General features: G+C 44.3%; 1 protein-coding gene across 1 annotated transcript in view; it reads left to right on the top strand.

Annotated features, from left to right (window-relative positions):
- LOC121318621 (sodium- and chloride-dependent GABA transporter 2-like) overlaps positions 1 to 17,037 on the top strand; it is a 135,179-nt gene that overhangs the window by 72,250 nt on the left and 45,892 nt on the right. The window contains exon 8 of the mRNA XM_041255491.1: positions 16,621 to 16,724. Within this exon, the coding sequence (XP_041111425.1) occupies positions 16,621 to 16,724 (104 nt within the window). The remainder of the gene's footprint in view (positions 1 to 16,620; positions 16,725 to 17,037) is intronic.

The following is a 17,037-nucleotide window of genomic DNA, read 5'->3' as shown; positions in this document are numbered from 1 at the left end:
GAAGAAGTTCACTGGTGCCGAATCAGTTGATGCCGGGATCAGCATCGAGGAGAGCACTGTCTGTGCCGAGTGGTCGGTGCAGAGTCAATCCTTGCTGAGGTCGGTGCCGATGGGTAGCGCGGTCGGTGCCAGGCTGTAGACAGCTCAAAAGGTGTTCACCGGTGCTGGGATCAGGACCAAGGAGAGTGCTGTTGATGCCGAGCGGTCAGTGCCGAGTCAATCGGTGCGGATGGTGGGCGTGGTCAGCGCCGGGCTGTAGGTGGCGATGAAGATGGTTACACCAGTGCCGAGTCAATCGGAGCCAGGTAGGCGCTGTTCCAAGTCTGAGGTCGGCGGGAGAACTGCGGTCGATGCCGGGGTATGCAGCCAATTCAGTCGGTGTGGTCGCTGAGGGCAAGCACAGCTATGCTAGGAAAGCCCAAGGCTTGAGAGGGGTGCTAGCCAAATTCGGACAAGAAAGCACAAAGCAATCTGTGACCTGTCTCAGTGCAGTTAGAGAGAAAATGGTGAGGGGGAAGTCCCTCCCACCTCTTCAGCAGGAGGTGGGAGGGACTTCCCCCTCACAGCAGGGCCCTGATAGGACAGCTTTTTTATATATATGCTCAGTGATTGACGGTCAGAAAGGGCTCTTTCCCATTCAATAATGGTTGTCATTCCATTGAAAGGGAACAGAGGATTTTCTTCCATCAAGCAGGAAAAAGTCAATAATATCAGAAACGAATACATACTGGAGGTCTGCAGGAAGTTTTTTTTTTCAGGTGGATTTCCATGGGTAGAATTTAAGGGCGGCTACTTTTTACTTCTGATAGTTGAGTACTTTTAAGATATGATACTTTTGTACTTTTACTCAAGTAATTTTCTAGAAGGAAAATTTGACTTTTACTTCATTAAATTTTTTTCCCAAGTAACAGTACTTTTACTCAAATAACACATGACGCTCCAATAACAAGCAGTTTTCAGACTCCATTGTACACAGACTGTTCAATAATTGCTGCGTTCATTTCTCAGTCCAGATTATAAATAGGGGTTTAAAACCATAACAAGATAATACAAAATACAAATTGATTTATGAATTTAAAAAGTCAGGTTGCGGATGCGACCCCGGTTCTCTGAAAGAGAAAATAGCCATCCACTAATGGGTATCACCGTCAGGTGATAGGATTATGCTGAGCTTAATATAAAAGCTGCCTTTAGGCCTCCGTAGCTCTGACGTCAGCGCCCTGCTCCTCGGGTGCTGAATGACTACGCAGAGCGTATGAAGCCCAAACTCTTTTGCTTTAGGCCGCAAGGGCTACTGAAGCGACCTCACTGCTTGATGGCTATTTTCTCTTTCAGAGAACCGGGGTTGCAGGCGCAACCTTACTTTCTCTTTCAATTCAAAAATAGCCATCAACTAATGAGTACTGTGTACCAAAGCAGTCGCGAGGGAGACCATGCGGCAGTAGGACATGATCGGTCTACATGTAATAAATATACACGGAACAGCGCCTAGGCGTGTGGTTCGAAAGACATATGTCCTAACTTTAACAGTACGATATCGTACCGGGATACTCTTACCACATGGGTAACTCTGGAGAGTGTACTCAAAGAGTACAGCAGTCTAATCCAGACTAACAGTAAGTGGTCTCTTCCACTGGTGTAATAGAGTCTAAGACCAAAGCTCCAAAAAGTGAAGCAGAGGAATCCAGCACATTCAGTCTGTAGAACCTCATGAAAGTGTGTGACATAGCCCAGCTAGCCTCAGCACATATTTCAGACACTAGGACACCTAGAAAGAGAGCCCAGGACGTCGCCATATCCACAGATTGGTTCATGTGGAACGGGGATATTACTTTCTGCAAAAATGCCAAGTTTGGTTGCGTGGAGACTCTAGACCCGTCTCCAGCGAAGCGAGTGCAAGAAGGGTGCACTGAAAGTGCATGCAGCTCACTCATCCATTTTTCTGAAGCAATAGCCATCAAAAACACAGTCTTTAAAGACATGAGCTTCAGATCCACAGTGTGGAGTGGCTCAAATGGGGCTTTTGTAAGGGCTTCCAGCACCACATCAAGGCGCTACGAGGGGAGGCTAGATGTCCTGGGATGATATTGCCTCCTTGAACCCTTAAGAAATTGGGACGCCAGGAAATGGTTTTCAGGCGATAACCCACCTATGCGTGTGTGACAAGCAGATATGGCTGCCAGGTACACCTTCAATGTGGAAGGGGACCTACCGTCATCTAATAGTTTCTGGAGAAACTGTAAGATAACTGCCATGAAGCAGGTAACTGGGTCCTGGCCCTGGGCCAGACACCAGTCCTGAAATAACTGCCACTTATACGTGTATTGCGACCTGGTAGAGGGAGCTCTCACGCTCTGAATAGTGGCAATAACTGCCGATGACAGCCCTAGAGCTGACAGGTGTTCCCGTTCAGGGGCCAGACCCATAGCTGTATCTGCTGTGGGTTTGGGTGCCACAGATCGCCCTGGGCCTGAGAGAGGAGATTAGCCCGCCTGGGGTTCTGTCTCAGCTGGCATTTGGGGCCACTGAGGAGCTACCAGAAGCACTGTAGCTTTCTCTACCCTGACCTTCTATAGGAAGGCGGGGTGCAGTGGTATCGGTGGGAAGGCATATAGAAGACAAGCCGGCCACTCTTAGACCAGGTCGTCGACTCCTAAGGGACTGTTGAGGTCTCTCATTGAGAACCAAAGAGGGCAGTGCGTAGACTCCCACGAGGCGAAGAGATCTACGTCTGCTCTGCCGAACCACTCCCAGATGCGTTCCACCGCCCTGGGGTGGAGATGCCATTCCGAGGTCAGGGGACCTCCTCTGGAGAGGATCCTCCACCAGCACAGGGTTCTCCAGCAGGACTGGGATATCACCAGCCTGCGATGTCTGTCTCGGAGTCCATGCACTTGGAAAAGGTGCGAGGAGCAAGGGACAGGCCGAAGGGGAGTATGCAGTACTCGTAGAACCTGCCCTGAAATGCGAAGCGAAGGTATTTCCTGTGTCCGGGCCTGATTGGTATGTGAAAGTACATATCCTTCAGGTCCACAGTGGTAAACCAATAGCCTGGCCGAATGGCCTGGACGATATGGCAGTGCTTGAGCATCTTGAAACGCAACATCCAAAGGTGTTTGTTCAGAAGTCTCAGATCCAAGATAGGGCAGAACCCGCTGTCCTTCTTGGGCACTAGAAAGTACTTTGAATAGAACCCCTCCCTTCAAGAGGAGGGATCTACTTCGCAAATGACACACTTCAAGAGAAGTGCCAGGATTTCTGTGTTGAGAGCTGCATGTTGGAGCGGGTCCTTCACTGCAGTTACTATCACCCACTGAAAGGGGGGGGGGGTTTAACTGGAATTGAAGGCTGTAACCAGCCTGCATAGTCTTGAGCACCCAACTGTCGTTGGTGCTGGTTTGCCAGTATAGTAACTGGGAGACAGGGGTTGAAGGCTGCTGCGGCCCTTCAGGGATGCTGAGCCTTAGGCTGCATGGGGGGTGCAGTCGCTGGACCCTTGAGTCGCTGGCGATTACCGCCCCCCCTAAGGTGCCAGTTGCCCCTCTGCAGGCCGACCGCGCTGCGGGGCAGGTGGTGTCGGGTGTGCCGTAGGAGCACGAGCGGGCCTGGGCGGAGGCTGTCGCCCCCACGGGGGGGAAGCCCTAGCAGGCAAGGCAGGCTTAAGTGTTAGCAGTTGGGCATACTGCCTTGATGACTCCCTGGTCTGCATAGTCCTCTGAAGCATCACCTCCACTGCGGTGCCAAACGTATGGCCAGGAGTGACAGGGGCGTCCAGGAGAGTGGACTTGTCCTGCTCCTGAACTCTACCCTGGGAAAGCCAGAGTTGCCGTCTGGTGACCACCAGCTCCACAAATCATCGGCCCTCCGCTCTGGCCGTGAGTTGGACCAGTCTGGTGACTGCCTCAGAGACCTGGTTCAGCTCTTGTCTGTGAGACGCCGTGACCATATCAAGGCACTCCTTGATAAGGATGGCCTGATAGACAGAGAGCATGCTCGACACATTGGAAAGCCGGGCAGCTTGGGAGCAAGAGGCATATGCCGCCTTGTAGGTCCTTGGCCGGTCCAATGCCCAGTGCCTGTATGAGGGCAGCAATGGCTTAGTCCACCAGGGGGAAGGCTGCCAAGCCAGCACCCTCTGCTCCCTGCATGGAAGAAAAAACCTGAGCTCCAGCCACCGTGCTAGGTGCTGACGCTGGGTTGGACAAGGAAGACTGGACCACCTTGACAAAGTCGGGGAAAGGGGACAGTGTCCTGTCCTGTACTGGCTTAACCGAGGAGAACCCGGAGCCCTGGGGCTCCTTGTCCCTGGGTCATTCCACGTGTAGACGTTGATCCGCTCACTCAACCAAAGCCTCAAATGCTGGCCCTGGAGATACCTCCGGTTCCTGTTGCAGCTCGTCCACCGAGTTACAAGAAGGTCCCTCCTGCACAAGCTCGTCTTCACCAGACGCCTACAGAGAGAGAGGACGCCTGCAGAGAGCTGGTGTCTGGAGCAGGGTATGGTCTAATAAAGACTGCTGCTGAGTGTCTAGCAGGCTATGATCTAAAAAGATCGCTGCTGTAGTGTTCCGTCTGGCATAGGGTCAACACACACACCTCGTGTTTCTCTCTGAAAGAAAGAAAAACAAATGTTAGTACAAGTAATAAAATATACAGGTAGTAACAATAACCTCTCAAAGTAATAAATAATAATAGTAAGCGAGACAGACTCAAAGAGTCAGCAAGCTGAAAAGAGCGAGAATGCTTGAATAAGCGACTCAGCTGAGTGCTTAAATATGAGAGCTAACGGCGGGCGCAAAATTCAACCGAGCCCCATGAATTGCGGACCGCGCTCAATGAACGTAACTAGGTTTTCAGTGAGATAAACCCGGGGAAGGGGCAGCCGCCATAATCAGAGTGTTGTAGAACAACAAATAGATTATACTCAATCCCGATCAGCAGCTGAAAGCAAAGAACCCGACCTTGTTTAAAAGTCCAACGGGTGTGTCAGCAGAGAGCATTAGAGATTTTGTTTTAAATATGTTTCTAAAATCGGAGGGTAGTGGTGAGATGTATCTGTCCAGTTTAAATATTGCATACTCGCTAGTCAGTTTTATAAGGCACTATTTAATTTAATAAGTAGATGCTGCTGCTGCATATACAGTATATTACATGCCGAGTGAGACTTATGTGGTGATTTCTCAGATGGCTTTTGAATAGTGTTACTGCTACTGCTTGCCTCAGTTTTTTTGGTTCTGTTCTCTGACTAAATAAGTACCAGAGTTCTTATTTCTGTAGTTCTTGGTGACAGAAACAAAAACAGATTGTTGAGAGATTTAAATGCTGTTTCAGTTGTATGTTGACATTTTTACCTACAGAAAAACTGTTCAGATAATTGTTACTGTTAAGGCGTAGTAATATTAATAGATCAGGCAAGTAAGTTGGTCATAGCCATGTGGTAAGACAATTATTACCACACGGTCATGTGATCTTGTTCAGCCAATCACAGCACTTAATTTATCCAAGCCATTTTATAACACGTAATGAGCATTGTTCCCTTTCAATGGAATGACAACCATTACTGAACTGGAAGAACCCTCTCTGAATGCCAATCACTGAGCATATATAAAAAAGCTGCCTAATCAGGGTCCTGCTGTGAGGGGGAAGTCCCTCCCACCTCCTGCTGAGGAGGGACGTCCTCACAGTAACATATCGCCATTTTCTCTCTCACTTCACTGAGACAGGTTACAGATTGCTTTGTGCTTTCTTTGTCCGAAATTGGCTGATTTGTCTGTTTAATATCGTCAAATTTAATTTATCCACGGTAGAATCATGCTTTCGAGTGTTTTTGAGAGATGCAGTAGTAGACGCACTACAATCTGCTAGGGCGCCGAGCACTAGAGCCCAGCATTCATACAAATGGAAAGTTTTCCAAGACTGGTGCCTTGCCAAAGGTCATGACCCTGAGGTACATTTCCTAGCAGTGCAATTTCTTAAAGGGGCTCGGAGGCTTCGTTCTCCCATGAAAAGTATGGTCCCCAAGTAGGATCTAGAACTGGTACTGCGGGTCCTTATGGGTCCCCCATTCGAGCCCATGGCATTAGCAGAACTGCGCCCTGTTTCATTGAAGGTGCCGTTTTTAATAGCCAGATGAGTAAGTGAGCTTCATGCGCTGTCCATCGTTGACACATGCATGGCTTTCACAGGAAATGACTTGCGGATAACATTAAGAACAAATCTATCCTTTTTGCCAAAGGTGGTATCCCCATTCCATATTATCTAACCAGTGGTTTTGAAAACTTTCAGACCTCCCCCACATGAGTCAGAGGAGGACCGTAGACAGCATACGCTATGCTCAGTTCAGACTCTGTGCTGTTATCTGGATAGGACGGCATCCTGGAGACAGTGCAACCAGCTATTTGTCTGCTATGGGTCCCGCTCTAGAGGTCAGGCCCCATCGAAGCAACGTCTAGCGCACTGGGTGGCAGATGCTATATGCTTGGCGTATGAACAGATGGAATCCCCCTTGCCTGCGGATATTATGGCCCATTCTACCAGGGGCCCAGCAACTTCGTGGGCTTTCCTTCATGGCGCCTCCTTAAATTAGTTATGCAATACTGCTACATGGACAGGTAGTCAGATATTTGCGAGTTTTTACCGCCTTGCTGTTGCAAACCGAGCGACACCCTCTCTGGGCTCTAGGTTTTTGCAGGTGGCATGCCCTTAGGCGTCATGTGGGCTGTACTGTCGGTTATCTGGGGCCACGACAGCTTTGGTACAGCTTCACATTCGATAATGGTTGTCATTTTATTGAAAGGGAACATTGGGTTATTACCATAACCCTGGTTCCCTGAAAGAGAATGATAATCATTACCCTTCGAGGTCGTAGTTTCGAAAGAAAATGGCGATATGCTACTGTGAGGACGTCCTCTTCAGCAGGAGGTGGGAGGGACTTCCCCCTCACAGCAGGGCCCTAATAGGGCAGCTTTTTTATATATGCTCAGTGATTGGCAGTCACTGAGGGTTCTTCCCATTCGGTAATGGTTATCATTCTCTTTCAGGGAACCAGGGTTATGGTAATAACCTAGAGTTATCAAGTGTGCAAGAAAATAAGTGCCAAGTGCCCGGCAGCAGAATTCATAAAAAGGTACATTTCATATCATAGCGGTACTGTTTACTAAATCGCATTCAAAAAGTTGGTCAACACAATTTGTACAATTTATAATATAATAAAAATTGATAGACTTAGTTTGAAACTCTGAACATCTGTTGAGTTGTAACAAAATAAACAAAAAACGCTAAAGGTAACTTTACTTTATGAGAATTTCCAAGGAGCTAATATTTGCAAACACTTGTTTTTTTTTTTGTCAGTTCAAGATCTTTTAACGAAGATAATGTGTTTTGTGTAAATTCATCATTATATACTCACATAATCGGATGTATGTTAATGGTGTGTGTGTTTTTGTGTGTGTGTGTGTGTGTGTGTGTATATATATATATATATATATATATATATATATATATATATATATATATATATATATATATATATATATATATATTATTATTTTTTTTTTTTTTTTTTTACGGTGCGGCCCATCAAGTGAACTTATATGGCCCTTGCTGCAGTATTTTTCAGTTGAAACAATTTTTTTAGAAAAGTAATTCAGCAAGATGTATTTATTATTATGTTAGTGAATCAGACTAACATACCTGTGATTCACTAAACTCAATGAATCAAACTAATCGAGTCAGTAAAAGAATCAAACAGCACACCACTAGTTTTCAGGCCAGAAAAATAGGTTTAATGTGCACAATGCAATTATCGCCCTTTAGTACATACAGTGTGAATTAACTCATCTCATTATTCTGAGCTGGATGCTCATTTAAATACATTATCATGCCTTACCATACAAATCACATATTCATTCTGATTACTATAGTATGACACAATAAAATTAGTGTGCACCATAATATGCCCACTATTTCACGCGATAATGAATACAATTGCAATAGTAAATATAAAAATCATGAACATGCACAGTAATTGCAATTATCGTACACCATAAAGTTTAGCACCTTTTCGTAAATGAGGCACATAAAAAAAAAAAAAAAAAAAAAAACTGGTATATGTAAATACAAAACTGTAAAAACATTTTTTTTAAAATTTAAAACAAAAGTAATATGTTTTCTGTTTTGTGTGCTACTCTGTGCTGCTTTGCAGTTTTCTGATCGAAATGTTTCTGCCGAAACGTTGTGGCTAGCTTCAAGATGAAATCTCTCCTACTGATATTTTCCCCAGTGCATTCCTTCTACAAAATGAAGGAATTGATGGCTGCTAGTAGAGATAACAACAGTCTTGTATATAAAAATAAAATATAATATTGTAGGTTCTTTTCAAAATACAAACATGCAGTCAAAATGGACGGGATTGTAACTTCCTTATTTTTGCAATCCTGCCTTTCAAACGCCGTCAGGGTATTTAATACATGTATTTAGGAAAGCCATAAACGGACAACCGCATAACTTTAAGACATGCAGAGTAATTTCAGTTTGAAAACCTTAGGTTACTTAACGTAACCCCGGTTCCCTTTCATTTCAAAGAGACCACCAATGACATTACGTATGGGATATGCCTGCCCATTGGGTAGGTATTGCTGAGCTCTCTATACCAGAGCTGCCGGTAAGTCCCTTCCTGGGAAAATGCACTCGGTCCCGCCCACTGAGGGGATAAAACTATCATCCAAAGGAAGCCATTTCTCTTTTTCCATTGAACCCGTGAGGGCGACGAATCGAACCTCGTGGTTGGTGGTCGTCTTCTCTTTCTGGGAACCAGGGTTACGGTAAGTAATCTAATGTTCCCTTTCAATTTGAAGATGACCATCAATGACATTATGTATACCAGAGCCATCGTGAGGGACAAGGAACGGCAGCATATGAAGGATGCACAAAAATGTCTAGCCCAGAGGTTAGCGGCGTGAACTTACACCCTCAAGGACCCTTGTGCCTACAGAAGGCAAGGCAGGGTCCACCACATTAAGACGGCAGAACCTGGAGAAGGTGTGTGGTGTAGCCCAGCTAGCCACAGTACAAATATCAGATATTGAGGCACAGCTGAAGAATGCCCAAAATGTAGGCAACCCTCTAGTGTTTGAGGCTACCCTACCAGCTGTATCCAATGTGACAGACGTTGCTTACAGAGGGGCTGTCATGGGTTCATGTCCCTTGACAGACAAAGGGCTGGTCAGATTAACGCAGAGCTTTTGTCCTATGCACGTAGCATCTCAATGCCCGCATTGGGCAGAGGAAATTTAATCTCTCATCCTCTGTTGAAGCAAAAGGAGGTGGATGGAAGGACTCCAGTTCCACAGATTGATTAATGTGGAAGGCTGTGATCACCTTGGAGAGGAAAGCAGGGTTGGTGTGCAGAGACACTTTGCTGCCATCCTCCCAAATACGCATGCAGGAGCTGTGCATGGACATCACCTGCAGCTCACTGACCCGCTTAGTGGAGGTGATAGACAAGAGGAAGGTTGTCTACAGGTACTTCAACTATATGGAGTGTATGAGCTCAAACAATACAACATTAAAGCTCTATTCCGGGAGAATAGTCCTCTTAAGAGGGCGTAATCGGCGTGTGCTTTTAAAAAAATGGGTAGCCAAAAAATTCACGCCCGGAGACATTGAAATGGCAAGTAAAGATATATGCTAAATACACCGTCAAGGTGAAAGGTGACTGTGGCAAAGTGCCCACTCCTTTGTATGTATTTATTTATTTATTTATTTATTTATTTATTTATGTATTATTATTATTATTATTATTATTATTATTATTATTATAATATTGTAGACAGATGAAGCCATCCGTCTTATTTTGCTGTTTTGAGACCAGCGAAAAAGCCAGTCTTATAATATGTAGTCTGTGGGGATGGGGTTAAAACCCTTTCCCTAGTACCCTTGTGGGAATGTGGCTGGAGCCTTAAGGTAATTATTGTATCAAATTAGGTAATTAAGGCTCCAGCCACAGACTATAAAAGACACACTCAAGGCTTATTAGGCATAGAGTTTCAAAGGCGAGACTTGAGTCTTTAAGTTGGGGAAAATCAGAAATAACAATTGCTTTGTTAACCAGCATGATACTTGTTACTGTTAATTGTTTATTTGTTTGGCCAACGGTCCTTTTTGTGTTGTGTCTTTTGTTTGTTTAACTCTTTTATTTTTTCATTTAATTAAAATATAAGTGCAGCGGATACCATCCTTCTTTGTTTTGTGTTGCTTCTTCCTGGGTCTATGACATCACTGCAACCACTCTGCCACAGTTACACACCAGCATCAAGCAGTTCTTGCAGAAACTGTAAGATGACTGGCATAGGGCAAGATATGGGGTCATGGCTTCTAGCCAGACACCAAGCCTGGAAATACCTTCACTTATAGGTTTACAAGGACCTAATGGAGTCTGACATAGCGCTCTGCAACATATCCACAACTGCATTTGGTAGCCCTAGGGCTAGCCAGCGGTCCCTTTCAGGGGCCAGACCTATAGCCTGAACCTAGCCAGTTCCGGGTGCCAAAGAGAGCCTTTCACCTGACTGAGGAGATCGATGCGAAGTGGAATCTCGCAGGGCTGACCGTGCAACAGCTGGCACAGGATCGAAAACCATACTGTCCTGGGCCACTTGGGGGCCACTAGGAGAACTGACGCTTTCTCTAACCAACTTTTTCGAGAAGTCGGGAGCAGTGATATAGGTGGGAAAGTGTACAAAACGCTTTGGGCCATTCTTGCGCTATGGCGTCTATGCCGAGTGGACCGCCTAAGTGGTGGAGGGAGTACCATAGGGGGCAATGCGTCGTCTCTGCCGAGGCGAAGAGATTGACCTGCGCCTTCTCTAACCGTTCCCAAATACGCGCCACTATCTGAGGGTGGAGTCGCCACTCTAACGGATGTTGACTGCTCCTGGAGAGGAGGTCCACTGCCAAGTTCACCGCTCTGGGAATGTGCGTCGCCCGTAAGTACAGCAAGTTCCTCTGAGCCCATGCGATTCAACCCCAGGGACCGTAGGTCACCCTAGAGGTTGACATATTCCACCACTGTCGTGTTGTCCGTCCGGTACGCTCAGCACTGGGAGAAAGTGGTGAAGAACAAGGGATGCATATGTGCAGGGATGTACTTCCCTGCCTTCCCAGATCGTCTGCATTCCATCTGCCTGCTGGTTGGACCTGGTTGCTTGCTGTAGGTGTGCCCTGGAGGCGAGGCCTTAGGTCATCCGGCAGACCCATGGGGACTGGAACTGTTCTAGTGACAGTCTGCGTCTGAGGAGCTTGCCAGCGACTCAACCTGCCCCATGTGGAGGCACGGGGATGGTGCAACGCGGCCACCTGCCAGGATGTCTCGCGTTCCCGGTGGGATCTCTGTAAGATCTCCTCCACAGCAGGCCCAAAGGTATGTCATGGGGATATACTGTCAAGCAGTGCAGCCTTACATGCATTAGGAACTCTGGCTTGTGACAGTCACAGCTGTCTACGAGCCACAATCAAGCTAGCCAGGCTCCGGCCAAGAGCTTGCCCTTGGAGACCGGAGATCTGCAGCATTGTGCCTGTGCACTAGTGTAGTACCAAGCAATGTATGCACCATGAGTACTGAACCCCATGTGCACCGCATACCGTGGCACTATGTGCACTGAGTACCGTGCAGCACTGTGAGCTGTTGCGCTAGGTCTGAGGCAGTGGCTGTGCACTGTGGTCCTGAGGTACTGAAGCATTGGAGGACGCTACGCAAATGTGCTTACCCTAATGGCGAAGCTGCGGCAGGTGAGTTGAAGCAGACAGCAAAAACACGGTAGAAAGATAGTATAGGGGAGAGTACATACGGCAAGGCCTAGCCTCATGGAGGAACTGTGTACTTTCAGAAAGAACAGACAACCACTTGCGGGTGACTGCACAGGCAGTTTCGACTCAAGAAGCTCTTTTCTATCAACATGCTCAACAGGTCTTACCATACCGTCTTGAGAAGGAAAAAAAGAAATGGCTTCTTTGGATGATAGTTTTATCACCTCGGTAGGCGGGACCGAGTTCATCAACCCAGGAAGGGGCCTACTGGCACCTCTGGTATAGTGAGCTCAGCGATACCTACCCAATGGGCAGGCATATACCATATGTAATGTCATTGGTGGTCATCTTCAAATTGAAAGGGAACCTCAAACTGTCAAAATGACTGCCATGGCGGTGCTAGTGTTAAAAGTTCAATTACTGTACAAACAAAACCCAGTAACAATATAACCACAGAATATTTTTACAGAGAAAAATGTGTACTTTTGGATTTTTCCAAATATTTCCTACAGGCTTTTATACCAACAAACTAGAATTGGTTACAGTCAAACCCTTCCCCATATAAAGAACTCCAGGCCTCCGGGAACACAACCTCCCACTACCCCCTCCCCAACACCATTATTGCATTCTGGTACAGAAAGACAGCATGCAACATGTGTACTTTGAGATCAGATAACTTTCTCTAAAACTGTCTGTGGGTTAGTGTGACATTCAGCTCAACATCCAAAATAGATCACCATTTAAGAAAAAAAAGAAAGGGATCAGCTTTCACAGCTGTAACTTTTGACTCTGGTCGACACTGTTCCATAACATGTCTTCCCTGAGTGCTCTGGTGTATGACATCCCAGCGTAGATATGAAACTCAAGATGAGAATGCAGTGATCTCTGTGTATAGCCAAGAAGGCGACTTATGGGATAAGGAATGTTAACTAAGGTATGATGCACTTCAATGAAAGAAGACTCTATCAGCCAGAGTGGGGATCCATATGCATTAATAAAGGACCACACAGTAGTTTTCAGGAGCCACAAGAAAATGATGTCGTGGTTATGGCTAATATATATTGCACTGGTGAGACCAAACTTAAATACTATGTTCAATTCTGATACCCACAATACAAAAAAGGACATTGAAGAACAGCCAGACTAAACCGAGAGAATAAAGAAATTAGCTATGAATCTAGTAAGTCTAGGACAAAGAAGAATTAGGGTGGATTTGTTAGAGGTCTTTACAGTCTTAAAAGGATTTGACATAGTTAACCCTAGTCAATATTTTAAGCACAGCACAGAAACTAGGACCAGAGAACACAGCTGGAGAGTTGAGAAAGTCTTATTTAGAGTCCTGGGGTGTAAGAGCGTATGGAATTATGCTGGTTACTTAACTGTTTCCAAACTGAAGACCAGGGCTGGGTTACACCAGCTATGCGTAAGTTAAACATAAATTAGAATGTAAAGTCCCTGCTAGGCCCTTATTTGTTACTAGTTCGTTTATAACTAAGCAAGCTCTTATTTCAGTTGCACGACACGCATTTAAGACAATATTTGTTAGTTTGTCACTGCTGAAAATAAACATTTTTAATTTTAGAGATTAATTGATTATTAAATCGGCTCCTTTTTGTGAATTGGGATGTTGAGAGGGCAAGCCTTTTTTTCTTACTTTATATCTTAAACCTTAACACATCCCTGTGTTATCCTTGTGTTATTTTATGTATGTGATATATATATATATATATATATATATATATATATATATATATATATATATACACACACACACCCACACACACACACACACACACACACACACACACACAGTGCCTATAGAAAGTCTACACACCCCTTGAACTTTTTTCACATTTTGTTGAGTCAGTGCCTCAGAATTTCATGCATTTAAATAAAGATTTTTTTCCACTTATCTACACACCATACTCCACACTGTTAAGAGGAAAAAAGTTTTTATTGAGAAAAAAATTATATAATAAAAATACAAAACTGAAAGATCAATAATTGTCTCCACACCCCTCGAGTTAATACTTGGGGAAGCAACTTTGGCAGCAATTACAGCTGTGAGTCTGTAGGGATAGGTCTCTACTAACTTTGCACACCTCGATTTGGCAATATTTGACCATTCTTCTTTACAAAACTGTTCAAGCTCTGTCAAGTTCCTTGGGGAGCGTTGATGGACAGCAATCTTCAAGTCATGCCACAAATTTATCGATTGGATTTAGGTCGGGGCTCTGACAGGTCCACTCAAGGACATTTACCTTTTTGTTCCTTAGCCACTCCAGTGTAGCTTTGGCTGTATGCTTTGGGTCGTTGTCATGCTGAAAGGTGAACTTCCATCCCAGTTTCAGCTTTCTTGCAGAGGGCAGCAGGTTTTCCTCAAGGACTTCTCTGTACTTTTCTCCATTCATTTTCTTTCTGTCCTGACAAGTGCCCCAGTACCTGCTGATGAGAAACATCCCCATAACATGATGCTGCCACCACCAGTAGGGATGATCTTTGGGTGATGCGCTGTGTTGAGTTTGCGCCAAACATAACACTTTGCATTTAGGCCAAAAAGTTCCATTTTAGTTTCGTCAGACCACAAAACTTTTTGCCACATGGCTACAGAATCTCCTGAGTGTTTCTTTGCATACTTCAAACAGGATTCAAGGTGGGCTTTCTTGAGTAATGGCTTCCTTCTTCCATACAGGCCAGATTTGTGGAGTGCTTGGGATATTGTTGTCACATGCACATTTTGAACAGTCTAGGCCATAAAATCCTGGAGCTCTTGCAAAGATGCCATTGGCCTCTTGGTAACCTCTCAGATCAGTCTCCTTCTTGTTCAGTCATCCAGTCTGGAGTGATGGCCTGATCTAGGCAGGGTCTTGGTGGTGCCATACACCTTCCACTTCTTAATACTTTTCTTGACCGTGCTCTAAGGGGTATTCAAGGCCTTTGATATTTTTTTATACCCATCCCCTGATCTGTGCCTTTCAACAACTTTGTCCCAGAGTTCTTTAGGAAGCGCTTTGGTGCTCACGGTTGATTCTTTGCTTAGAAATGCACTACGCAGCAGAGGGAATCTACAGGAACTGCTGAAGTTATCCTGAAATCATGTGAATCACTACAATTTAACACAAGTTAGGGTTAGGGTTAGGGTTAGGACACTTATCCAACCAAGCTATTTCAGTTTTTATTTTTAATTAATTTTCTACAAATTTCTAGAATATGTTTTTCAATTGGAAGTTGTGGGGTACGATGTGTAGACAAATGCATTACATTTTTTTTTTTTATTTTAATTCCAGGCTATAAGGCAACAAAATGTGAACATTTTGAAAATAAGTTGCTGTGTCCCCTTGTGTTTTGACTCTGCGAACAGCTTACACCTCCCTAAAAGTATGGGTACATTTTAAGCAAAAAATAGTCTTACATTATAACTGTCATAGCTGGTGCAACCTGTGAAAAGTTAGTAATGTGTAAAATCAACATTAGTAAAGATTTGCTCTTTAACTAAGCTAAATAAGATCTTATGCACAGCTGGTGCAACCCAGCCCAGTAATGTACTCTACTGTGTGTGTCCATAGACATTCATGTTAGTTGGTATTTCTTTTTCAGACACTGACATTTTTTTAATCGGTTATCTGTTTGTTTGTTTTTTTAGAGTTTTCAATTGAAAACAATATAACTTTAATTTGGCTTCTTAACCCATGGTTAAAATCAGGTGAAATGGGGTTCTATTTGATCATACTGGGCGGCCACACAGCATCCTAAAAAAGACATGTGGTACTACGCTAGGTAAACAGAAGTTCTCAGTTTGGATGCAGTGCTCTCTAGATAATATTTTACTGCTTCATTTCTAGGTTCTAGGTCATTAGGGGAGGCAGCTGGGTGCCCTGTGGGGGAACAATTTCACTTTCCTGGGGAAATGACCATGAAAATGCAAGCAAGCTTTTGTTTAACCTAATGTAGTAAAAATATATGTTCGCTAAAACTACACTTTTGAGTGCTATATAGTGAACAGATGTACATGGCAGGGAAAATGGATCATAAAATATCAGAATTCATGTCCTTGCAGTGTGATTTGGTGATAAATCATGAGACTGTTTGATGCTTAGTAGAGTAAATGTACCCCACTCCACAACACAACCACAGCTGGGGCAGTTACTCTTAAAAAGTAATCTGTTAAAGTTACAAGTTACCATAACGTATACTTTGAAAAAATTTAACAAGTTAAAATTAGAGTTACATACAGTTACTTCTCAGGCAGTTGACATTCTACAATTTGCAGCTGAAAATAATCTTTGAAAATCCAGCTATGGAACCCCCTATTCCCTTTTCTAATTTCTGATTTCCACATTATGCATTAACCATAGTCCTTACTTTTTTTTTAAACTTAACAAAATGTAACATTATTTCTTCACATAAAATATAATCTGTTACCACATGCAGTTACTTGTCTGAGAAAGGAACCATTACAGTTACAAGTTACTGAAGAATGTAATCAGATTACAGTTATGTGTTAGATGTAATGTGTTACTCCCCAACACTGAAAACAACATGCACACATACATGTAATAATATTCATACTGTATTTAAAGGACCTTCCTTACTATAGAAATGTATTTGAGGAGTTGAGCAATAAAAATGTATTTGAAGGAATGGCAACACTGGAAACTGTCTCAGTGTGTTCTGTCCTGTTTATCTGTCCACAGAGCACAGCACAGGGAGGGATTTATTATCAGTATGACATCACTGGAGACCCTGTCTTCAGGGATCTCCACATTGTTCTGATGCTGATAAAGTGAATCTAGCCCACATTTATTTTTCTGTTAGGTGTGGATGGATGCAGGGACCCAGATTTTCTTCTCTTTTGCTATTTGCCTGGGATGCCTGACAGCTCTTGGTAGCTACAACAAGTACAACAACAACTGCTACAGGTAGGTACAACATTCTGAGGTAGGTCACCACATAGAGAGGTAGGTCACCACATTCAGAGGTAGGTCACCACATTGAGAGGTAGGTCACCACATTCAGAGGTAGGTCACCACATTGAGAGGTAGGTCACCACATTCAGAGGTAGGTCACCACATTCTGAGGTAGGTCACCACATTCTGAGGTAGGACACCACATTCTGAGGTAGGTCACCACATTCGGAGGTAGGTCACCACATTCTGACCATTTTTTGTTCCAGTAGAGAGTTCTCCATTTTTTATGTACTAAACAGTATTTAAGATAATTGTAGCTAAAAAA

The sequence above is a fragment of the Polyodon spathula genome, chromosome 7, assembly GCF_017654505.1.
Source record: "Polyodon spathula isolate WHYD16114869_AA chromosome 7, ASM1765450v1, whole genome shotgun sequence".
NCBI classification, from domain to species: Eukaryota; Metazoa; Chordata; class Actinopteri; order Acipenseriformes; family Polyodontidae; genus Polyodon; species Polyodon spathula.
This window is presented reverse-complemented; position numbering and strand designations above follow the sequence as displayed.